The sequence below is a fragment of the Formica exsecta genome, unplaced genomic scaffold (assembly GCF_003651465.1).
Source record: "Formica exsecta isolate Colony F162 unplaced genomic scaffold, ASM365146v1 scaffold28, whole genome shotgun sequence".
Taxonomy (NCBI): domain Eukaryota; kingdom Metazoa; phylum Arthropoda; class Insecta; order Hymenoptera; family Formicidae; genus Formica; species Formica exsecta.
In genome coordinates, this window is record NW_021850063.1 from 231,338 (window position 1) to 255,854 (window position 24,517).

At 32.3% G+C, this 24,517-nt stretch overlaps 4 protein-coding genes across 8 annotated transcripts; 1 reads left to right on the forward strand and 3 right to left on the reverse strand.

Annotated features, from left to right (window-relative positions):
- The first annotated feature begins 159 nt into the window (after nt 1-159).
- Nucleotides 160-2,678, forward strand: LOC115237160 (nucleoside diphosphate kinase). Its single transcript, XM_029810046.1, has 3 exons — nt 160-510; nt 1,460-1,561; nt 1,716-2,678. The coding sequence occupies exons 1-3, from the start codon at nt 331-333 to the stop codon at nt 1,944-1,946; spliced, it is 513 nt and encodes a 170-aa protein (XP_029665906.1). The 5' UTR covers nt 160-330; the 3' UTR covers nt 1,947-2,678.
- Nucleotides 2,679-4,804: 2,126 nt separating this feature from the next.
- LOC115237157 (lipopolysaccharide-induced tumor necrosis factor-alpha factor homolog) lies at nt 4,805-8,879 on the reverse strand. Of its 2 annotated transcripts, none has more exons than XM_029810044.1 (4): nt 8,748-8,879; nt 6,622-6,733; nt 5,976-6,117; nt 4,805-5,904 (listed from the first exon to the last, which is right to left on the reverse strand). In XM_029810044.1, exons 2-4 carry the CDS (start codon nt 6,716-6,718, stop codon nt 5,802-5,804), a joined length of 342 nt encoding a protein of 113 aa, XP_029665904.1. In that variant the 5' UTR covers nt 6,719-6,733; nt 8,748-8,879; the 3' UTR covers nt 4,805-5,801. The 2 variants fall into 2 exon arrangements, with proteins under 2 accessions (XP_029665904.1, XP_029665903.1); XM_029810043.1 differs by having other exon boundaries at nt 6,622-6,729; nt 8,748-8,877.
- Nucleotides 8,880-9,473: 594 nt separating this feature from the next.
- Nucleotides 9,474-24,306, reverse strand: LOC115237150. Of its 4 annotated transcripts, XM_029810031.1 has the most exons (8): nt 23,372-24,306; nt 23,170-23,295; nt 19,561-20,404; nt 16,774-16,882; nt 12,511-12,843; nt 11,586-11,818; nt 11,169-11,489; nt 9,474-11,088 (listed from the first exon to the last, which is right to left on the reverse strand). In XM_029810031.1, the coding sequence occupies exons 3-8, from the start codon at nt 19,938-19,940 to the stop codon at nt 10,839-10,841; spliced, it is 1,626 nt and encodes a 541-aa protein (XP_029665891.1). In that variant the 5' UTR covers nt 19,941-20,404; nt 23,170-23,295; nt 23,372-24,306; the 3' UTR covers nt 9,474-10,838. The 4 variants fall into 4 exon arrangements, with proteins under 4 accessions (XP_029665891.1, XP_029665892.1, XP_029665890.1 ...); XM_029810032.1 differs by lacking the exon at nt 23,170-23,295 and having other exon boundaries at nt 24,013-24,306; XM_029810030.1 differs by having other exon boundaries at nt 23,187-24,306.
- LOC115237169 (protein cramped-like) lies at nt 21,570-23,025 on the reverse strand. The gene is made up of 4 exons (XM_029810056.1): nt 22,538-23,025; nt 22,182-22,442; nt 21,900-22,103; nt 21,570-21,592 (listed from the first exon to the last, which is right to left on the reverse strand). Exons 1-4 carry the CDS (start codon nt 22,722-22,724, stop codon nt 21,570-21,572), a joined length of 675 nt encoding a protein of 224 aa, XP_029665916.1. The 5' UTR covers nt 22,725-23,025.
- Nucleotides 24,307-24,517: the final 211 nt, after the last annotated feature.

The window sequence follows — 24,517 nt, forward strand, 5'->3', positions numbered from 1 at the left end:
GAACTTCTGGAATCTTTTACTTACAATTAGATTATTGTATATTAAAAAAAAAAATTAAAATATATATATAAAATATATAAATTTATAGTATATTTAAAATATACTAATGTGCGTGTGTATGCGATTTGACTAGAATATTTGTGGCTCGAAAGGATCATTCTGCTTCGTAGACGTTCCTGATCGGTCCGGCATCTTGAAATTCAACGGCCGGCCGGCGTATACGTTCGACGAACCGGCACGTCACGATCCCCCACTTCCCACTTTCGTCAGGTTTCTCGTCTCGATTTCCCGTCGTCTCGTTCTCACTCAATCGCGGCTAGTCGACACCGCATGGTTCTGTGTTCCATTTCGACCTTGCTACATATTATTTGCAAATTTATTATGGCGGAGAACAAGGAACGCACCTTTATCATGGTCAAGCCAGACGGCGTGCAACGTGGTCTGGTTGGCAAAATTATCCAACGATTTGAGGAGAAGGGCTTTAAACTGGTGGCTATGAGGATGGTCTGGGTGAGTAGTTGTCGCGTGTAATTTTATTGTAATATTACACGTTATAACTTGACTGAGATTGTGACCAAGAATTCATGGGCACGCCACGTGGTCCTCAAAAAGATTGAGTCTTCGATGACATATTACAGGATATATTTATTAAAAATTCGAAGTCCGGAGTTAAAATTATTCTATCTTATTCCTTTGTTTCGAATATATAACCGTACCAATAAATACAGTGTACATTTAACAAAAGCAGATTGTCGAGCAACGGCGGAGTCATACTCGAATCTAATTCGTGATATCCATAGATAGATATAAAACAATAAATTCGATTGTTTTATTCATAAATTGCAGATAAAATTGTCTTTGTTGAATCAGATATTGAGTATCGACATTGGTTTGTAAGAAACGTAACAAACTAATAGGCACTAATCTTAAGAACTATATATATATATGTGTGTGTGTATATATATATGTATATGTATATGTATACGTCAAAAACGAGATAATGTCACGTAACATGTCGATATGGTCATGGTCATACAAAGAGACTTTTTAAGAGAATAAATAAAAGAAAAAAAAAATGCATTTTGTCTCGTTATCTCGATCAATCAATTGTCGAGATTCGAATTTTCAGAAATACTCAACTGTGATCGATCGATACCATTTAATTTATATTATTTATATATTTTATATATTATATGAATTAAGCTTATATACATCCGGACGGAATATGATACGGCTACAAAAATCTTTTAAGGTTAAAAATCCGTCGTCGACATCCGTGCGACGACGAAAGTGCGCGAAATTTGAAATATTAGTTATACTTGAGGCTGATGTAATTTCTAATTATCTTGAAAATATGACAGAATATCTCAAACTTATCTCTATAAATATAACGATATAAATTATTCCTATAACTTATGTATATATATATATATATTTTTTTTTTGTATTTACATTATAGCCTACTGATGAGCTCTTGAAGCAGCATTACGCTGATCTAGCATCAAGGCCTTTCTTCCCTGGTTTGATCACATACATGAGTTCAGGACCAGTTGTGCCGATGGTAAGTTTTGTTATCATGTTATAATGAAATAATGCTAATATATACAATAATGAATTTCTTAGTCTTTTAAAGTAAATAATAGCAAAGTGCTAAAAAAACCAAGTAATATTTGCATATTATAATTTATTCTCTTAATAAAATTGTTGCTCTTTAGGTTTGGGAAGGTTTGAATGTCGTGAAAACTGGTCGCGTGATGCTTGGCGAGACGAATCCAAAGGATTCCGCACCCGGTACAATCCGCGGCGATTTTTGCATACAAGTCGGTCGGAATATCATCCATGGTTCCGATTCTGTCGAATCAGCCAAGAAGGAGATCAATCTATGGTTCGGCGAGAAGGAAGTGATCGACTGGACGCGCGCGTCCGAGAAATGGATCTACGAGTAAAGATTGGATTCTCTCTCTGATGGAGAAAAATTTTCCCAGAAGACATCATCTCTCTATAAAGCCTTTAGAGAATCTTCCCAAACTTATACTGCCAGCCAAATTACATACAAATAATTCGAATTATTGGAAGGCTGAGATTTGAATAAAAATAACTTATTTGTAAAGAATGAATAAAAGATTATGGAATTCTTTATCAAAAATTTTGAGATGTGAAATTATAGGGTTATCTCTAAGGTTATCGCATTGTCAAAATATTTAAGAAGATATAAAATTGCTGAAATAATTCATATCCCAATTTTGGGTGTAGAAGCTATTATAATAAAATATGAAAGAATATAAAATCAATTTTTAGTAAAGATATAAGATTACTAAAGGCCTCCGCACAATCGAAAATATAAGAAACAGGGAACAAATATTAGAGATAAGAACTGACTTGACTTTTGTTAAAATAACTTTACAGTATTTTAAAGTAAAGTAACGTTACTTTAAAGTAACTTATAAGCTATGTACACACCACATAACCTGGAAAATTGAAAGAAAAGTTACTTTAACAAAAGTCACGTCAGTCCTTATTTCTAATATTTGTTCCATGTTTCTTATATTTTCGATTGTGCGGGAGCCTTTAATTACAAGCGGAGAAAATCTGTCGCCAAAAAAATAGTGTGTTATAATTTAAATAATTGAAAGTTGTATAGTAAAAAAAGAAACAATAAACTGCAGAACTTTGAGAAATTAAGAAATGTGAAACATTGGGCGGAAATGTACAAAAAATTAATGTAAAAAATTTACATTAATTTTCGATTTAGAAATTAAAAATTATCATAAAAATAAAAAATAAAAATTAGCTGCCGAATTATAAAAGATTAAAAGCTGTCGCGAAAAATGCAAAGAAAATGAGCTGCCGCATTATTAAAAATTAAAAATTGTAAAGAAAAATTAGGCCCTGCGCACAATATAGAAAATATTAGAAATAGGAATAAAATATTAAATATCAGGAGGAGCAATTTGGAATTATTTTACTTCAAACAAGGTAAAATAATTCCAAATTGCTCCTGATATTTAATATTTTATTTTTATTCCTAATATTGCCTCTATTGTGCGCAGGGCCTTAGCTGCCGAATTATAAAAAATTAAAAGCTGCCGTAAGAAATTAAGCTGCCGAATTATTAAAAATTAAAAGATATCATAAAAAAAATAAAAAATTAGTTGCCGAAATATAACAAATCAAAAGCGATCGTAAAAAAAGAAAAAAAATTTAGCTGCCGAATTAAAATTAAAAGCTGCCGTGAAAAATATAAAGAAAATAAGCTGCCGCATTATTAAAAATTAAAAGCTATCGTAAAAAAAAAATTTGCTGCCGAATTATAACAAATCAAAAGTGATCGTAAAAATAAAAAATTAGCTGCCGAATTATAAAAAATTTAAAGCTGTCGTGAAAAATATAAAAAAATTAGCTGCCGAATTATAAAAAATTAAAAGCTGCCGTGAAAAATGCGAAAAAATTAAGCTGCCGAATCATTAAAAATTAAAAGCTATCGTAAAAAAAATAAAAAAATTAGCTGCCGTATTATAACAAATCAAAAGTGATCGTAAAAATAAAAATTTAGCTGCCGAATTATAAAAAATTTAAAGCTGTCGTGAAAAATATAAAAAAATTAGCTGCCGAATTATAAAAAATTAAAAGCTGCCATGAAAAATGCGAAAAAATTAAGCTGCCGAATCATTAAAAATTAAAAGCTATCGTAAAAAAAAAATAAAAAAGTTAGCTGCCGTATCATAAAAAACTGAAAATTATCGTAAAAATAAATTACAAAAAAGAATATTGTAAGAAAAATATAAGAAAATTGTCAAATTATGTAAAAAATTTAAAAGCTTTCGTGAAAAAAGAAAAAGGAAATAAATTGCTGAATTATTAAAAATTAAAAATGTTGCCAAAACATTTCTTAGAGACTCAAAGAATGCATGAGATTAGAGACTCAAGAACACACTAAAAAATAATGTATTATAGAAACATAAAAATAAATTATTGTAATTTAACGAAATTTTTTTGCAAATACAGAAACATTATTAATTGCAATGTATAAAAACGAAAAAGAAACATTTTACAACTTTATTAAAACTACGTAAATTATATTATTGTTAAACGCGGATACTGAAAAGTTGTAACATAATAATGTAAATCTTTTTTGTAAATAAAATAAAAAATTTATTTGTAAAAATAATATAATATTATACATATTATTTTCTGCTCACCGACGTGCGTCCGGCTAAAAATCGGCGCTAATTGACCAGATTTTACTTAATAATATAACTCCTTTATTAAGCGTTATATAAAAAAATGTTACAGGACTTTTCTGTTCAGTTTACTGTGCTTTAGCCGCTCACGAGCGTTGGCACAATCTTTACCGGACACCCTGTATATTCTTCGTGGCACTCGCACACTCACTCGCATAAACATGATTAATTATAATTAGCCGTATACATAATGATCGCGAGACACTGCACTCCCGATCGCGGAACACACACGAGATATGCATTCTATTATACCGTAAGACAGAGCAACACACGAGAAGTACGATTTGTTCGACGTTTACATGAAGTCAAAATCATGCGCTACTCGTTACAACAATGCTATTTTTCTCTTTCTCTCTCTCTCTCTCTCTCTCTCTCATGTTAATATATGTATATGTACAATAACATGAATCGCGTAAGATCTAAGATCGGAAGTGATTCTGAATAATTACCAAATTTAAAGTAATATACGAAATATATTTGACTCTAACAATAAGCATTGTTAGAGAAATAATTCTTATCCGGAAATATCGATAATTGAAGGATCGTAACGAAACGATAATTTATATAATTTTATGCTTGCTGCTTTGCTTTTTATTCACAATGATAAATAATCGCGATACAATTTCATGCCGTTTATCAAAAGTTAATTAATTGTTAATTGTAATAATCATAGCGAATTATGTTTCAATACTAGTAGCGATCGCGTTTAGAAATAGAATTTAACAATATACGAAGCGTTTCGCACTACTATACTGTTTACTGCTCAAGCGTCACCGTGCGAATGATAACAGGTAGGAAAGGAATTTGTGTGACAAAGCGCGTCTCCCACTACTACAATATTGTTCAAGTATCGCCGTACAAACAATAACAAGGCCGTAGCATGTAAACAATAGCGCGCTATTTGCCGCCTAGGTCGAATAACATTGATAATTTGTTGCCGAAATATTTTACGTACTATAATGTATAATATTGTATATGCGGAATATTAAATTATACAAATATTTTAAATTATATTTTAATTATTTATTAAACAATAGATCTATCACGAAGCCTTTTGTTGTGCTAATTATTCGATTATGCGATTCGAATGTTTTATTGTGTGTTCTCAATCCAAATCATATTTAGATCATCGAAAAATCGAACGATAAAACATCACAGGCGAAATATATTTACATGACTCTATATATATATTATAAAAAAAAAAATTATTGTGTGTGATAATTTATAATTTTTATTCTTGTTACTCTCTTTGATTTTTATTTGATGAAATTAATAAATCAAGCGAAATATGTACTTCGAGATTTATCGTTGTGATATATTACTTATGATAATTAATTAATCTTTAATCATATTATATATAATAATTGTATTTAATCGTCGAAAAATAGAACGATAAAGCATATCGCAGGTGAAATATATTTGACTTTATGTATTATAAAAGATATAATTTAACTTGAAGTATACATGATAAAGATATAAAATTGTTTTTTTCACCGCCTACATCTCGATCGATGATAATGCCGCAGTATCTCTTCGAATTCTTATATAATTTAGGATTAATTAATTATCGAACGATCCGAGATAAGAGCCGCACGCTGGACAATAATGTTTCTTCGCCTGGCAACTGTCCATGCAATAAGGACATGGTGCACAAGGCCAGCATCTGGAAAAAGACATCAGATTTAATTTTATCACTTTTAGACGAAAACCTGTTACTACATCTTGAAATCTTACACGAAAAGACAAAGAAGTAGCGCCATCAAATGTGTTTTCATAGTCGCTTCCGTCTCCACACGCGTGGATATGTTAGCATGGCAATGTGGACACACCATAGGTTGTGATTCTGAACCAAAACTTTGGTTCGTTATAATGATACCTGTATTTTTAATCACATTAAATTTTACACGATTATAAATCTCGAATCTTTATTAGGAGCATAGTATAAATATTTTTTATTTTCAATAATTTATAATTAAAATTTCTATTTCTAAATTTCCATTTCTTAAATATTTTATGTTTCATAGACAGAGAGGCAAATTTATCAATAATAAACTTGTAGAGTAATTGCTACACAAATTTTTTCTTATCGATAGATTGGCTACAGATTTGATAAAGAATCTGATATATAATTCTGTTGGCAAAATGCTGGCAGAAAAATTTAGGAAGGTTTAACCGATAAAATATGATGACAGCTTGGTAATAGATTTTACAACAAACATTTGATGCATAATTTATTTTTGCTTCGCCAATTTATTATCTAGTTAGATTCTGTCAATAGAGCACAAGTAGAAAATGACATCGATTGTTCCGCTTAATGCGGACAATCGATGTCATTTTCTACTCGAATTTGCTGACAATTTACTTTTAACATTTTGCTTACTTGGTTGTTGTGGCGGTGGTGGTGGTGGTGGCTGCGGATAAGGGTATGGCATTGACGTATTAAAACCAGGTTGCGGCGGATGCTCCATTTTATCCATTATAATTATCACTATCTAATAGCAAAATATAGAAAGAATTGCAATTTTACATAAGATATTGAAAATTAAAAGGAGTGGATTCTTTTAAATCCACAAAAAAATGGGTACGATGAATCGCTTCCAATTAATTCCAATAAATTTGAGTAAAATTTGTCATTCATATTTGACATTTATTTCTTTGCAATAAACGCTTCTAATTCTTTTTGATTAAAATATGTTTATTAACAAAGACAGTATTGTTTACAGAATGAATTTGTTGGCAAAATCTACTTATACATACGTACACATTTTTGTAATATATATATATATATATATTATATTGTACTTGCGCGCGATCAGGGCATCATTATTAATTTGTGGAAATCCCGTGATATAATCTTTTCCGATATTATTTCGTAATCTCTTTTCCTTGAACATTCTCAAATTAGAGTTCAACGAAATAAATGATTAAGAAAACGGCCGCCAAATAAGAGATATTTGTTAAATTCCCTAATTTTAAGAATATATCTTCGAAGTGTTAACGCGTTTAAATACACCGTTATTAAAGTGCTTCCGTGCTTCAGAATCTCTTTTTTCTTATTAAATCATTATAAAAGAGAAGATAAAATCGAATATATTAAATAATCGTGTTGCGTTTCTGATTTATGAAAAGAGAAATTAATATGCGAGATACCCGATCCGACGCGACATATGGAATGACATATACATGCATATGTATATCACATATACGTGTGTGCGTGTGACTCATATGCTTGTCAATGCCACGTCAATTTTATAACATATACTGATAACAGATTACGTCATCAAGCGATGCGTTTCAAAGAAGTGTTACTATCAATTGAAAAAAAAAACTTCAACATTTTCGTTTTTTAACATCGAAGTCATTGCTCTCTTTTTTGCGGGCATGGCTAATGCATATCGTGTGAAAATAAATTTAAAAAAAACATTATTTTTAATATTTGAATGAGAATAAATATCGTATCTAATTATTACGATTGTTGGAATATTTAGTGAACAGTTTAGGAATATGCGAGCATATATATACACTTTGTATTATAAAAATCTTATCATATTTTTGTTTGTAAAATTTTTGCATCGCAAAATATTTTTTAATCGTAGAACAAGAGAGAAGAAACGCATACACAGGGTACTTTTGAAATAATCGACCTTATCGTCAGTCGGATAAAACAATCATCTCACGTTTAGTAAAAACCGCCATGTTTAGACTCGAGACAAACCGATAAGGAAAACTCAACGCGCTTTGCTTTTTATCAAAGTCAAGCGCAGAATAGTGATACACACGCGCGCGATATCTCAATATTATGTTCTTCTCCTATTTGGATTCTCTCTTCTGTGTCTATTATTTTTTATTTCTAAATTCACGAATTGTTGCATTTTATTACATACATTACATTTTGTTGCTAATCTATCCAAAATTAATAATTCTTTTACACAAATCTACAAATCTGGAATCAATACAGAGACAGCTAATACTTTATTTCATTTTATTTGATATATTTGCCGCTTTTTTAATCGAAACTGATTGAAGGAACAGAATTGCTGTATCTCAAAACTATGTTATAATATGAGTGAAAATTGCTTTGATGAAAAATAGACCTCGATCTTGATGTTTGTTAGAGACTACTTATTTATAAGAAATATATATATATATATATATATATGTTTGTGTGTTATATAATATTGCATATTATAATTGTATAGTTATATATTGGGAACAGAAAAAGAGAATTAAATTTAATTACGAAGTAAACAGAATATTTTTCTTCAACATTGATTAATCATAGTGGATTAACTTTTAGCTATAGGAAATTTTTCGAATAGTTACAATAGAATTTCGTTCCTCGAGATGAGAATTTTTGACAATTTTCATTTGAACACGAACTTTGCGATACAATTCCGTCGGAGACTTCTTTTCTCGTTTGAATTGACGTGATTATTTGATCGCTTGCGAATTTTGAGGGGTTCAATCTCAGTTTATTTGTCACGGTTTATTAATACGTTAACCCACCTGTCACAGGAAAACACTCGTAGAAGAATGCTGATGTCCGTAGACCGTGGACGTGTCCACGGCACGATACTAAAATTGAATTGTCTCTGTGAAATTGGCAGGAGTCTTCGTACATATGGACTCTGAACGCGATGGCGGGATACGCGGGATAGGTGGGAGAATATACTAGCGAATGAGCGAACGAATGCTGACGTTACTAATCAAATGACGTTGACGATTCAAGGAAGATTGCGTTAAGACGACACGAGATAGCGGAATTAACGTGTCACGAATAAATAATTCCACACACACACGCACACATATTCTACAAAAAAAAAAAAAATTTTATTAAAAGTAATGAAGAAAATATCAGAAGAAGATATAGATTTCTACAATTCCAATTGTTTAAAATATAATACGATAAGTTCAGAAAGTTAGATTAGACAATTTTCATTCAAATAGCGAATCGCTTCATATAAACATTATGATTCTGATTTGTAGTTTCATAGAATTTATACGGTGATATTTCTTCCAAAATTAACACGATAAGTAATTTTACTTGCGCGTATAAGCGCTTCGCAATTAGAAATATAGATAAGATTATTATCTGTCTTCTTTATTAAAAGGAAGTAGCCCAAACCGAGAACTGTTAAAGCTTCACGATATAATACATTATAGCAGATAATAAAAGATAATAGCGATAATAAGATAAAATTAAATCATTCCTGAATATCACAATTCTAGAAATTGTTTTTATTTATTTCATTTAATATAATTCTGATTACATTTCCTCGGATAGATTACAATCAATTCCATCGCTTTTGTTAATTTTTAGTATTTATTAACATTTAAACATCCTATAAACATTTAATGCTAATACTTAAGACTATAAACTATAAACATTTAATGCTAATACTTAAGACTTTTTAATAGGAAGGATATATTTAAGAAATATCAAAGAATCTGTTTTTCATCGTATACATATTTTTATTTGCATTCATAATATTCGTTTTTTAAATAACATTATCGTAACAAGATTGTGACGTGTCAGCAATTTGGTCCAGCCGCTTTCATCACGCACGTACTTAAAATTGCACGAGAAACTAGCTTTCTTGTCAAAAAACGATAAAAATATTGACAAATTATAAGAAATTGTCGCAAATTTGAAGCTTCTGATACAATGGCGATTAATCTTTGTGCTCATAAACCACTGTACTCTTTGGTGAATGCGACAACAATCGCCAACAACACAGTAAATACATCGCACAACAACAGTAAAACGTAACAATACAAACAAGATTTTTTTTCAGAATGCAAACAATAACACTTTCCTATTATTAGAAAATCCAATTCGCGCGCGAGAATATCGAATATTCCAATATTATATATAGATATCACTTTTACTATTCGAAACCTTTAAAACCCATGTATACAATTTGCGAATAAGTATATATAAAGTTTGATCGCGATCGCGATTATTTCTAATAATTCAACTCCTTTTTCTTATATATCCGTAATTGTAATTATCTAACTTATTCGAAATTCAATTCCTACAATGAAGGAAAAAGAATCTCGGAATCTGCATTTAGGATTTTTATATTCTGGGAGGTAGGATATGTGATATTTTTTCTTCAAAAAATTCAGTTACAATATAAGCATTATTATGGAGAGAGAAAAAGAAGTTAATAAGCTTTGAAAAAAATCACAGCGTCTTTTCTAATATTTTACAAGATATCTGTGCATTATTTTTCGAGTTAGTATCACACACACAATTCAATTAATAATTAAATTTTGGAAGAGATAAGATTGTGATTACATTTTCGAAAGTGGCAGGTTTTCTCGAAATGTGGGTCAATTATGATTACTTTCTCAAAAACTACAAGAACTTCTACAAATCTCTAAATTTTCATATTTTCAATTCTTTCAAAATAATAAATATGCAAATCTCGATAGTCTTGACATCCTCCGATAAAATTTGATAAAATTTGTCCGTGAAAGATTTATTTCATTTCGAATAAATCTCATTTTTTGCAGATCTCGCCATATGAAAGAGGATGGTCGGGAGGATGTATTTGCAATGAGTTCTTGTCTCGATATAATATAAATACAAATTCATCGTGATTCATCAGTCTTACTTATATCCAAGGAACGATCGAGCTTATTTTTCGACTTTCGTCCGAGCAATCTGCGGAAAGAGGAAGTCCATCTTGAACGAGTGAATCCGTCTCTTCCAGCCGCGCCCTGATCATCGACTTCGTTGCTGTCTAGCGACTCGCTCATGTTTCTGCTCTTGCCGCTGCTAATGTTATTGCCAGCATTGTCAAAGCATCGCGATCTGCGATCCCCCATCTCCGAAGAGAACCTGAATTGATAATGTAAACTAGAAAATGAGAATGTAAACAAGTATTTTTATAATAACATCTCTCATAGAGTTAAACAAACCCTGAATCCGAGGAGAAGGCTCTGACTGTGTGCGGGACACTGGAAGTGGCCGAAGAGAGAGAGGGTTCGGCTATCGGAGTATTCGGATAAGCTTCGTCATCGTAAGCACTATTGCTGCTGCTGGTGCTACTACTGCAACTGCGGCTGTTGGTGCTACCGTTACTACTGCTGTCGACGCTGGAGTCGTCGATGTAACAGATTTCGCGATCGGCCATGGACGACTCGATTCGTGGAACTCGGGACGATGACTGGATCGCGTTGGGTCGTAACCAACTACGAAGATCTTGTAAGGGCGCTTGAAGGCACTGCAAGAGATTTCCACTGCAAACGATAAAGTTATGATTAAATCAAAATATAACACGTTAGTCTTTGACCGTGTCAAATACTGACGTAGTAAAAGTCTCAATCTTTATTTACTTGTCGCGATAATTATTGACGTTGGCGAAGGTGCGTCTGGCATATATGCAAATGGAGCATCGGCGACGATTCCGGCAGGATGTTGCGTGAAACGTCGCCGCGCTCAAGTGGCGCGTAGCGTGCTTCAGTGCGATAGTCTCCCTTGTTAGTGCTGCAACGCCTTCTTCTCGACGGCGTCGTTCGGCTCCTAATTCGTGCTGTTCCACCCTGAGTCTCTGTCGCAACATTTCATTCTGGAAGAAAAAAAACAATCAGAGGATCGATATGGCATATACTATGGTGGATCAAAAAGATTTCCTGTTTTATTACGACTTTTATTTACAATTTATTATAACTTATTATAACTTATGTATAACAAATTGAACTTATTGTGTTAAAATAGAGAAGCTAATGACCATTTTTCGATATAGTCTTTGAGAAGATTGATGCACTTGTCTCATCTTTGCACGAATTTGAAGATTCCCTCTCGGTAAAAATCGGCTCTTTAAACCATTCTTGACATTCTTCTGAACAGCATTCTATATCGCTGCATCATCTAAAAATGTTCTTCTTCTAAGATGTTTCTTTCCTCCAAGATGAACCTTCAAATTCGTGCCAAAGTGGAACAAGTGCGTCGATCTTCTCGATATTGAAGTAGTTATTAGCTTATATTTTATTACACAAGCTCAATTTGTGCAAATTAGTAAATAAAAGTTGTAATAAAATAGGAAACCTTATTTTTTGATCTATCTTAGTATTATATGTTTTAAAAATATGCGAATATGTGCGGATACAAAATCTTATTACAGTAAAAAGAATTTCAAAAATAGAATATGCGCGGAGTTAAAGAAAATAAAGAATTTCTTGAAAATAAATCAATCTTTCTAGATAAAACTATATGCAATATGTGTATTCGAATCAAACATATAAACGAAAAAGTATCCACCTCTCTCTCCAAAGTATCTCTTTCGGCGCGAATGATAGTGGCCTGTCGGATGACGTCTTGGCGCGCTTTGTCGAGATCCCGCCTTGTGATCTCGTTTTCCTCGAGCTGCATCTGCAAACGACGAAAGGCTGACTCTCGTTGTTGCTCCAGTCGATTTTGCGCCGCCACATAGCTATCCTTCTCGGCTTTCGCGCGTTCGATCTCCTCTTCCAATCGGAGACTTCTCTCCAATTGTAGAAAAAGCTCGTCTTCCTTGCCACGAAGTTCCGTCTCGCAACCTTCCAGTCGTCTTTCCAGGTTCCTACGAGTCTCCTCCAGCCTATCTCGCTCAGCCTTTGGAAACAAGATCGTCGAATTTCATTTACATGACTTTTTCATGCGGAGAAAATGTAAACTTTAGTACGCCCGACAAAAAAAACCATATATAAAAAGAATTAAATAGATAAATATATGTAATTATATATCAAATATATATATATATATATATATATATATATATATATATGGTGAATGAAACATCGTCTCTTAGCTTGTGAAGGACTTATTTTTTGTTTTTTAGAAAAAGTGAAATTTAAAGAATTGAGAGAAATTAGCCTACATATAATCATATATAAATTATATAAATAATAAATATTTTTTTTTTACTTGTAGGACATATTTTTTAGGTCATTGGTAATGATACTGACAACTTGTACAAGACAATAGCATGATGTTCAAAATTTCTATCACAATTTTAAAGTTTTTATTTAAATAAGATTTTCCACCTTCGTATATACGGAAAAAAAGATTGTACAGAAAAAAGAAATATTGATATGATTTAAAGTGCCTAAAAAATATTTTTCAAGGTGAGATATTAATCATTCACGCTTTTTCTTAACAATCATTGGCAAACCGCGTCTAGCTCGATTTCGCGCGATCGTTCGATGATGCCGGATGACGTATACCCGGTACTCTCTTTCCTCGCAGGTTCTAGTTTTATCTAATGGCGGCTTCACATTGTAGGTCAACCAGGTAGGCAAACGAGGTTGATGAACGCTAGCTATGGAGTACTGAGAATAGTAGGCTCTTCTGGTGAGTTTTTTTTTTTACAATAACGAAGAACGAGATGCCGGAAATATCGAAGAAAATATGTAGCTGATTATATTAGAGAAATAACACGTGTGCGTGAATTCCATTAATTCTAATTTTACCATCGCAATAGAACAAGATATATATGTATGTATGTATGTATATGTATGTATGTGTACGGAAAAAAGTTTGCTATCGTAGCATTTTATGCTACTGTGTACTAGTTTATTAAACAAAAGAAAAAATTCTATTCTGTCAAGAAAACAAATTTTGCTGTAATATTGAACAATTATATAATAGCAAAATTTGTCACTATTACAACAAATTTGTATATATTTTAATAGCAGCGACGTTTTCGCTGCAAAATTATTTTTTTTCCGTTTATGTATATATATGTGTATATAAATACATATATAGTTTTTTATTAGTTCGCGCACGTATCATTTGATGCGCTATGACTAGCAATTAACTCATACAACCCCGTACAAACTTTAATTGTTATAAAATGAACAAGATGGAAAATAAGATACAGCGGAGAAATATAATCGGAGTATCAATATCATGGCTTATGTTTCAATCCTTTTTTTATGTCACACTTTACTTGTTCCCGTCGAGAAATATTATCTGACAATGAGACAAGCGGCAAAGAGAGCACCGTAGTGTGGAAGAAAAAATGGATAGTACATTGCGACACGATAGTATTATATAATATAATAAATTATTATGTATACGAGCGCACGAATATATTTAGTTATTAGATTTTTTTTTTAAATTTGTCGGAATATTATGAGTTGATAAAATCAAGACGAATCTCTAATCTCTATAAAAACTTTAATCCAAGGATGGCTCGTTTGAGAAAGAATGAGAAAAAGCATCCTAGAATTCACATTCATATTTGTCACATTCCCAATCTTAAACGCGAGAAATCCAAACGACAATGATGATGAAGCGAAAAATATGCTGGAAAACCGGAGGACACGAATCTGAAGACAGGATATGCATGCCATAGGAAAAGTAGGATGACGAGAATAATATCCGTACCTCTTTTTTTCTTTTCTTTTTTCTGGTTATGGTTTATGAACTTCTCGGAATGCACCTCGCATGCCTAAAGATGATTTAAAGCCCGATATGATAGCCGACGTAATTCGCGTATCTCAAAACGCGATAACTTGCAAGAATTAAAAGGAAAAAGTTACTTATAAAAAAGTAAATTTATATACGAATTAATCATTCGATTATTGCATAATAATTAAAATATTGGTAAGAAAATTACAGAATTTTAATTATCATATGTGACTATAGAATTTTTATAATAAATTATTGCATCCAAAATGCAGAAAACTAGTACAAGCGGTACTTGGCCGAATGTCATCTCGAAAGGATTAAGAAAGTTATGGACAAAGCAGATTTACAAGTCTCTCAGCGGCAAGTATCAGAAAATTATTAAGTATTAAGTATTATAGTTACAGTCTCGAAATAATGTTGGTTAAAAATCGCAAGATTATGGACTATCCATTCAGTAGGATTTTTAATTAAAATTTAGCAAATTTCCAAAATTTATAAAAGCCCAAAGTTTACAGGACCGAGCATATTATTATGTATGTTGAGTGAAATTTAAGATTTCAAAAAAGAAATGCATATTTATTAAAAAATTTCATAGATAACAGATCGAGAATTACGTACCTTGCGATACGAAAGACGAAAGTCTTTGTCGCGATTAAAGATAGTGAACGGGTTTTACTCGACCGCTATAATACGTAATTATCTGCGCGACCATCTTACTGAAGAAAAATGCAATGTTTCACGGAAAAATTTCGCCAATAAACCTTCCACTTTTCCCAATTAAAATTCCTGACGATCGGTCAGAAATTTCGGAGTACGTTCTCTCCACACTGGTATTAAAAGTAATTATCCAGTTCAAATTACTTATAAAAGAGATACAAATCGTATAGTTAATAAAATAAAGATCAGTATAGCGAAGGAAATTTCTCGCGGAAAAAACGGATTTCTTTTAGCGATCGCTTCTCTTGTCTTCGCGGCTGTTCTTCCGGTTTCGCGAAACGATTCGCGGGTAATGTTACAAGAAAGGAGACTCGATTTCACTCGCTAACAATCAGCTAGCGAGATAACATCATCGAGCATCGAGAATAATGAGATCGCGGAACAACCAGATGCATTTTGATAATTATCGTCGCAATACAAATCACATTAGAATAATTTTTCTGTAGGATACGATTTATCGTTCATATTTGCAGATTAATTGACACAAAGAACAATTTGACTCCTCTTGGATTTTGTTAGTCGATTTTATAGTTTTATATTGTCTTTTTGCGAACGAAAAAATAGAAAGCATCATTTCTGGATTATGTGACTGTGTGTCTCAAAATCCTTTATTTTTATCGAGATATTAAAAAAGCAAAAGCTTGACCAATGGAATATTTTGTACGGTATTCTGTCCTATTTCCATCAGATTATTAATGGCGAATGTCTCCGCGTTTGGTATTGATTAAATGATTCCATCGTACGGAACTTCACGCGTAGCATTCTTTATTCTAATAAGATCAGGATAATTAGAAATAATAAAGAAGTTAAACGAAAGAAACTTGGCGATAAATTGAAAGAACATTTTTAATTTCCAAGTTAATCTAACACAATAAATAAGAGATGCCAGGAGATGTCACGAGAATTGTTTTTTATTAGCAAAAAAATAGAAATATTATCAACTCCCGAAGTATTAAAATATGAAGAGACCAGTTTCATAGAAAAGAGAAATAAAATTTCAAATAGAAGAAACTTTGTATGTCATATGTATCCGTGAGATATTAAAAATAAAGTTTGAAATGTGTATTAGTTTTACAAAAATGATAACAAAGAGTATTAACGTGAGTAAAACCTTGAGATCCACAAAATTATTTCGACAATAGTGACAAAATGAACCGTGGGAATAGATGCAATGGGTGCCGCTCTAACAATAGTGATGAGCTATTGCCATAGTATGGGAAAGCTTGGCATAATTTTTTTCCGTTGTACGTTACAAAATATAATGAATATAAAAATATGAAGAAGAATGAATGCAATTCTTTACAAATACACGCTTGATATTGATGTAATTAAAGAGAAAATATTAAAGATCAGAGGCCATCAGACTGATGTGTGTGTACGTATGTGCGTGTATGTACACACACAGTTTCATACCTTGATCTCATGATAGCGTTCCTCCAGGTAATAAGTAATATTCTTTGCCTCCTTATACTTTTCGGCGAGATCCACGTACTTGTCATAATGCCGTTTAAACAGGACGTATCTGCGGAAAAAAACGAAATCAAGGTAGTACAATAGATTTCTTATATTTTACAATCATCTATCTAGAGAGAAAGAGAGAGAGAAAGCTCTTTCTCTATTATAGATCATATTATATAATCATTTTTTTTTTCTAAAATTGGATTATCTTGCACCTTTCTTCTATTTCTCACATTTAACGCCATATTAGCCCATATTAGAATAAGAGAAAGTGAGTAAGAAACAGAGAATATATATTTTTATTCCTTTAATTCACGTATATATGCTATTAGAATATGATTGGAGATGGAAAGGAAATCATAGAAAAAAGAAAATAATTGATCTGGATGATATTAGAATAAAGGAAATTGCATCAAAGGCGTTTAGGATCATAAAATCATTTATGAAAAAAACATATAAAAATTAAAAAACATAAAAAAAATTAAAAAACATAAAATTTTGTTTCTTATCGAATTAAATAACATACGCGAACATGCGTGTCTCGTCGCCGTTCATTGTAGCATCGGAAAGTCTACGATAATTCTGCAGTCTGTTCCCAGCCATTGTTCCAATGAGAGAAACGGAACCGGACATGCACACTCGTTTATCTCACTTTGAGTCTTGGAGTTTTGGGTTTTTGCGTTTGAAACCGATTTCACCGCATCAATCGCGCAATGAATCAGACTTCCTCCTCTCGTTCGTTTGCTCACTGGTCCCCGCGAACACAACTTTCGCTTTCATAAGACCGGCTGATTCGTTCTTAATACTGATTCATACGTTTCGCAGCCCGGCAGCGAGTGGCCGGGTCGACCTAGCTTATGCACGATGATACCTTCCAAATGAGAAAGTCACCTGATCCGGAAATACGAAGCTCGAGTCACACGAGGCGCGCGTGATTGTAATCAATAACACAGTTCAATAAAAAAAAAAAAAAAAAAAAAAGAAAAAGACTAACCGATTCTCTTAGTCCTTTTGATGCTGAATACGATCCTATTTTCCAAACTGCTCCATCAAGTCACAATTTTGGGAAATTTGCGATTAAAATTGCAGAAAAGAGCTATTTTAATATATTATAAAATATTACACAGTTATGATATGCGACGTGTTGGAAAAGTTTTATCGCAATAAAAATTAAGTATATTGTTAAGGCTTTCAATTCTGAGAAAGAATTTTTTGTGTCGACGGTTGATAAGAGTTGATAAGGTTGATAAAATATTTATAATTAAATATGGAGTCTATTGCGGAAAAATTGCAAATTAAATCTTTAAAGATCTACCAAATAGTTTTCGATTATATTTATTCAAACTATTTAGTCATAACTTAAATATATGTATATATATGAAAATTTTTGTACTACAAAAATCCAAACAATTTTAAATTTTAATATCTATATTATTTCTGTCATTTTAAGTTTGTCAATTTTAATATCAAATTCGTATTCATCAATTTAAAAGACTACAGGAAAAGATTAATCTTCTTCTTATGTTCGAAAAAAGGTTATTTTTTGTTGAACTATGTAATCGATGACATAAAAAGTTAATATTCTGAGTGCGTTTTTTCTTTAATTCCGTGCTTGACGCGTGTGAAATAAAAAATGCTAAAGGTCGAAGATCCCGAAGTTTTCGGAGATTTTTTATTCGATGCGCATATACATCGTTTATTATTAATATTATTTATATATTGCAACGGATTAATAAATTAACGATCAACAAGATATTTAGAATGTGGAAAAAAAGGACGGATAAAAAATTAATTTTCTGCGATTTAAATAGAAAATAAAAAATAAAAAATTGACATTACTATTTAAGAAATTCGAGATAAATGATTTTATTTCCAGAATAAAAGTTCTATAAAAATATATTGGATGATTTTGTGGGATATTCTTGTATAATTTATATATTAAATATTTTTGGTACGAATACATGTTTCAAGATAATAGGTACCGATAGATATCGAAATAATATTTGATTTATTGAGTGACCGCGACTCGCGGAAGCCACTCCCGATCGCTTAGAAAAGAAATTACGCTTGTTTCGGTCTCTTGATTGCGTAGGTAGATTGAGTAGATGATAATAATGATATTCTTATATAGCATCACAAGGCCAGTTTCGCATCAAGCCATGAGTAATCAGCAAAAATATTTTAACTTCGCATTTCATTTAACATAAGTGTTTTACAAAAGTGCGAGGCTTCAAAAGTAAGAAAGCGTCCATAGTGATAGGCAATTATAATATAATAATGATATACGTATCTGCCAATTTCTGATAATCGATCAACGAGATCGACCTGAATCATTTTCATAAATAAAAAAAACAATATTAATTAATCATTACCATTTAATATGCAACATTTGTCAACAAAATATCTAAGAGATCTATTGTTTTAACATATTAATAAAATACATATGAAATGATAATGTTAGTAAAAGTTAATAACAAAGAATTAATTATTACTTTAAAATTTTACTGCTACTATAAAAACCTGACATCAACACACATACCTAAAAAATTGATAAGATTCACTTTACATACAATATTTAAAATGGATCAATACAAATATATATCTATATAGAAAGTGTCTCATTTCTTTTGCATTACTTTTTAACGACAAATTCCTTAGAATGCAATTTGGTGTTGATCTTTCCTTAATAGTATTTGCAGCTAAATGATAAAATAAATAAAATAACTATTATCTTGTACTGACCTATATAGATCATTCTCGGTAACAATGTCGCGAATGGAGTCCTCCGGGTCGACGGGCAACCCCACTACTCTGGACGGCGAAGGGAGGATACGTCGCGAGGGTCCCGCGACGCCGACGCTAACGCCAGCCTCATCGTAGATATTCGAGTCCCGGAGACCGCTAGCCGCGATCAGGTCATCCTCGGATGTGGCGGTGGGTAAATCGATGTTCGGACTTGGAGACCTGGAGATCGCGCCCAAAAGATCCTCGCTTCTCGAATGGCGCATCTCCCTGGTGCCATATCTGTCAATCCTGCGATGGTCCATCATACGTTTTTTTTCTGTCAGAAGGTGTGGCCCTAAAGAAATTATCGCTATACTCGGCGACTCGGGTACTCCCATCCGGACATTCCCACCGATTGATCAATTGGTTTTGGTTTCCGGTTTCCCGTTTCAGCTGGTTCTTCTTTGTGCGATATAATGTCGTCAAGATTTTTGCAGCGTTTTAATCCGTTAAATTGTGCACTTTAATATTAGATTGATTTGTTTTAGAAAATTCTTGGTGTTTCTTTTTTAACATTCTCGTAATTTTATAATTACAGCCATTCCATGTCAATTCCTTGACAGATATGTCTACGAAGCCAAACTTCGTAATTTCTCCTTGACAAAATTTATTGCAGCAAAGAAATCGATGATATTCTTGCGTGGATCTCTCGCGCACCATCGAAATTTCTCTTCACTTTCTTACATCGATATCGATATTCTACTTTTCTGTCGTCTCTTTTCCATATATGGCGAGTTTCCCCGACAGATATACTTGTTCAGTTTACACTAAATTAACTTCCACTATGCTCACTCCGGAAAACCTTTTTATGTGATATACAAAAAATTACAACCGAAAATATTATTGCCACAAATTCCCATATAAAATTGAATTATGCTTCGTCCCGTATTAATTCGAGTCAAGATATATATGTATATACATACATATATATGCGCTACTCGATATTATATATATAAAAACATTTTTCGCCCAAGAGAAAAAATAAAATATAAATTATATTACATTATACAAAACTATCAATATCTACATTCACATTTTAAAAGCTTATAATATAAAAAAATTCACTTCGGTTTAATCTTACAGCTTGCAAAGAAAACTATCTAAAAAAAACTCTTTGACAAGAATCGCGGATTTCCGAATTAATTTTTAAATGAACAAACTTTTCTTGTGAAAGGAGAAAAGCTTTCTAGACAACTTCTTTTTTTAATTGACATAAAGAAACTGCCTCTCAAAAAACACACAATTACAACCAAATAATCGTAATACGTAAGCGAAAGTACTGTGGACCCAACTTATACCCGTGGGTGGGTGCCGGGGGGCGGGAGGTAGCCCCTTATCATCATCACCAAATCCCATGGGACATGGGTAGGGCAAGCCAAAGCTCGATGGGCGCTACAGAGAGAGAGAAAGAAAGAAAGAAAGAGAGATAGTAACCATCGATCCAATATGGCACGCATAACTGTACTTTCTCTAGATGAACATTTATTATCTTAAGATAAAAGATATAAATTTGTCGAGAGAGCTCCCACACAACACTAAGCCTAAAAGACGATTTAAAGACGGTTTATTATCCTATAGACATCTTTAAGTCTTTTGGCATTTTTATATTGTGTGGGCTTTATCGTTATATTAGGACATTTTTGCAATATGATGCTTATTATATGAGGAACTATATTAAATAATTCGAGTCTACGAAAAATTTTACGCCGATAGAAATGTTCATCTGCAGAAGGTGCAATTATAAAAGCGTGGCTTGCCTGAAGATCGTCGACGTCGCATGGACTTGTATGGGGTACATGTGACGTAGATACATCGAGAAGCGATTTCATCGCGGGAGAGTCTTCGCAGATTTAATACAAAAAAAAAAATAATGCGGAGGTTTAGTATGAATATAGTTCTGTCACACATTTGTAAAGTCAACTTTAACGTCAACACACAAGTTTTTTATTGATATATTGGGGATCCACTCAAGTCAGACTAAGAGGAAAAACTATGAGAATTAAAACACCTATATGCAGAGCACTTAGAAAATTAAACCAGTTAGAAGGTATATTAGAAATTTTTAATATATTTAAAAAATAATTCATATATATATATATATATATATATATATATATATATATATATATATATATATATATATATATATATATATATATATATATATATATATATATATATATATATATATATATATATATATATATATATATATATATATATATATATATATATATATATATATATATATATATATATGAATTATTTTTTAAATATATTAAAAATTTCTAATATACCTTCTAACTGGTTTAATTTTCTAAGTGCTCTGCATATAGGTGTTTTAATTCTCATAGTTTTTCCTCTTAGTCTGACTTGAGTGGATCCCCAATATATCAATTCATTTAGTCTTAAATGAATCTTCTCATGAATACGAGGTAATTTTCTTCTCAATTCGCCATAATTTATCAATCCATATAATTCTTGGGAAGTTTTCTTAACATCTATGTATGAAGTAATATACATTATATAATATATCAAATCATAATATCTCTCACGATTATATATTATATTTTAACAACCTTCTGAGAATTTAAGATGCTTTGATATTTTTAGCCATGTTCTGTAATAGAAATGTCGAATCTGCTCTTTATTCTTTATCATGGTGTCTGAGAGGCCACGCTTTTTGCCTTGATTTAAAAAGTAGCTTTGTAGAGCATCAAAGTCTTTACCATATTCATTGAGCGCTTTAAAAAAAGTGTTTTTATCCTCCATAGACCACAATTCGCATGAACGTTTAAGGGATCTTACTTTAGCCTCTGTTGCTTCCTCATCTTTTACATCTATGTTGAAAAAAAAGAAGAGAATTTATCATTCAGCAACTTTTATGTTATATATTGATGATAATTGATATTTTTGTCATATTATCTATACGCACCCTTTTTCTCAATATTGTTAGTATCACTATTATCGATTTTGAGCTTTTTATTACCTCGGACAATGCGAATCTGTGTATTTTTATTATCTACCAAGAATTTTGTATCTGAATAAGTTTGATTTACTTGAGGACACACAGGAATCGCATTACCAAATTCAGTATCCTCAGATTTTGTAGACTCTTCCATTTTAAGCAATATTTTTTTTATTACAATTTACAAAAAGGACATTCTTATGTTAGTAACATATTCAAATTCAAATTTGATTTTTTGGATGTAGCATTTCAAATCCAACTAATAATTAATATTAGAAGAAAAAGAACATAATAACATATAAATGATAATCAGTCTGGTTTTAATATTTTATATTTTATATAATAGCACTCTTTCTTGATTTATAAGTGAAGGTTCTTCTTTATATACTTTAATTCTCGATAGGATATGGTATATCACACATATGTTTTCTTAAAATTTTTTTCTTTCTTTTTTAATTTAACAGCAGGCAGTAACGAGTTTCGCAATTCTCTGTTTCCTGCTCGCTCGCAGAAAGCATGTTGGTTGTTAATCGCGCTCTTTCCTAATTGCGCCAGAGAGGTAAAATTGTGGAAACCAACAGAATAGCCACTTTTTTAACCTGCTTCTCTCTCCTACCTCCTCCTCGGAAGTAACGGACCTCTCCGCCGCGCCAGGATTCTCCGTTACGTTCGTCGGCGCGTTAAAGCGCCTTCCACTTCCCAAAGCGAATGGACTTTAATACACTCTGACAAACATAAGAATGTTGATTTTACTCGATATTTGAGGCAATAAATATTTTCGATGAATTAAAGTTTTCATACAGCTTTCAAATCCCTGCGTAATCCCTTTTAAATAGCTCGCTGCCATCCGGTATTTTGTTTACGTTAAGCAAGAGCGATAGGGGATTATTGATGACGTCAAATAATACAGGTTTCACACAAAGCAATCTTTTCTTGAAATAATATGTAAAGAAGGATAATACGCACATATCCTTATTACTTCGATATTAATTGAGAAATTCTCTTATTAAAATTTAGTATAATTTTATAAACACACACGGTACGTAAACTTTGTCATTATCTAACGAATATTGTAAACAACAAACGTATATTTTTTTATTTCCCTCGGGAGTAACACTTGGAGAGTCGTCGTGTATATATATTCGCAGGACGATCCTGAATGATTGCTTCTAAACCACTTTGACAGTCATATCAGTCTGAAAGCTCGCGTGTGTCAATGTCCACTCGCGGCGAGTACTTCTTCCAAGAACGCGATGTCGATCGCACGCGAGGATCCTTGGTCCTTGACATCGTCGTCAGACGGCCATTTTCACGGTTTCAGCTCCATGGTTTGCCATTCGAACTGAGCTCTGATCCTCACGGCCGAGATGACACGAATTCTACCTGCCTGCCTACCTACGGACCATGCGCGGCGAGCTATCTTGCTCCGTTTGTACATTCACCTTGCTCCGCTTGTACATACGTCCCATCGATCGCGTGGGCACTCGTCTAGATGTAACGCCGGTCGGGCAAGCGACTGTCGGGCACTCCGGTCTGCGAGTGCCGGAGAGATGGATCTTTTTCGCATTCGCGCTGTCTAGGCCGTCTATAGTCTCTTTCACGCTGAAAGGGGAATCCAGAGGGAAGGGACGTTTGCATACTAGTTTTTATACTGTTCTTGATTGTTTCGCTCTGCGAAGTAGTTGAATACCCGGAGATACCCCGCGATTCAAAAGTAACACAGGTCGACTTGCTTTGGATAATGGGCAATCTTGTATCATACCGAAGGATGCAATTCGAATATTCTTTTTCGAGTTTAAATAACAATATTCTGGAATTCGTATATATACGAATTTTATTTATACCGCAAATCTATAACAAATTATTTCAATTTCATATTTTGATTTAGAATTTAGATAAAAGATCATATAAAAATTTTCTGAATGGTACTTAGTATATGTTTGAATT

What these genes read in the sequence shown, in the direction of transcription:
- LOC115237150 (XM_029810032.1), bottom strand. Translation starts at nt 19,940, where the DNA reads ATGGGAGTACCCGAGTCGCCGAGTATAGCGATAATTTCTTTAGGGCCA. An exon ending in AACGCTATCATGAGATCAAG is followed by an intron (nt 12,844 to 16,773) that starts GTATGAAACTGT and finishes TTGTTTCCAAAG; the next exon opens with GCTGAGCGAGATAGGCTGGA. An exon ending in GTCAATAATTATCGCGACAA is followed by an intron (nt 11,490 to 11,585) that starts GTAAATAAAGAT and finishes TATCGTTTGCAG; the next exon opens with TGGAAATCTCTTGCAGTGCC.
- LOC115237157 (XM_029810043.1), bottom strand. Translation starts at nt 8,862, where the DNA reads ATGTACGAAGACTCCTGCCAATTTCACAGAGACAATTCAATTTTAGTA. An exon ending in CGAGTGTTTTCCTGTGACAG is followed by an intron (nt 6,730 to 8,747) that starts GTGGGTTAACGT and finishes GCTATTAGATAG; the next exon opens with TGATAATTATAATGGATAAA. An exon ending in CTACTTCTTTGTCTTTTCGT is followed by an intron (nt 5,905 to 5,975) that starts GTAAGATTTCAA and finishes GTCTTTTTCCAG; the next exon opens with ATGCTGGCCTTGTGCACCAT.
- LOC115237169 (XM_029810056.1), bottom strand. Translation starts at nt 22,724, where the DNA reads ATGGAAGAGTCTACAAAATCTGAGGATACTGAATTTGGTAATGCGATT. An exon ending in GCATCTTAAATTCTCAGAAG is followed by an intron (nt 22,104 to 22,181) that starts GTTGTTAAAATA and finishes CTTCATACATAG; the next exon opens with ATGTTAAGAAAACTTCCCAA. An exon ending in AAAATTAAACCAGTTAGAAG is followed by an intron (nt 21,593 to 21,899) that starts GTATATTAGAAA and finishes TAATTCTCATAG; the next exon opens with TTTTTCCTCTTAGTCTGACT.
- LOC115237160 (XM_029810046.1), top strand. Translation starts at nt 331, where the DNA reads ATGGTTCTGTGTTCCATTTCGACCTTGCTACATATTATTTGCAAATTT. An exon ending in TGGCTATGAGGATGGTCTGG is followed by an intron (nt 511 to 1,459) that starts GTGAGTAGTTGT and finishes TTTACATTATAG; the next exon opens with CCTACTGATGAGCTCTTGAA. An exon ending in CAGGACCAGTTGTGCCGATG is followed by an intron (nt 1,562 to 1,715) that starts GTAAGTTTTGTT and finishes GTTGCTCTTTAG; the next exon opens with GTTTGGGAAGGTTTGAATGT.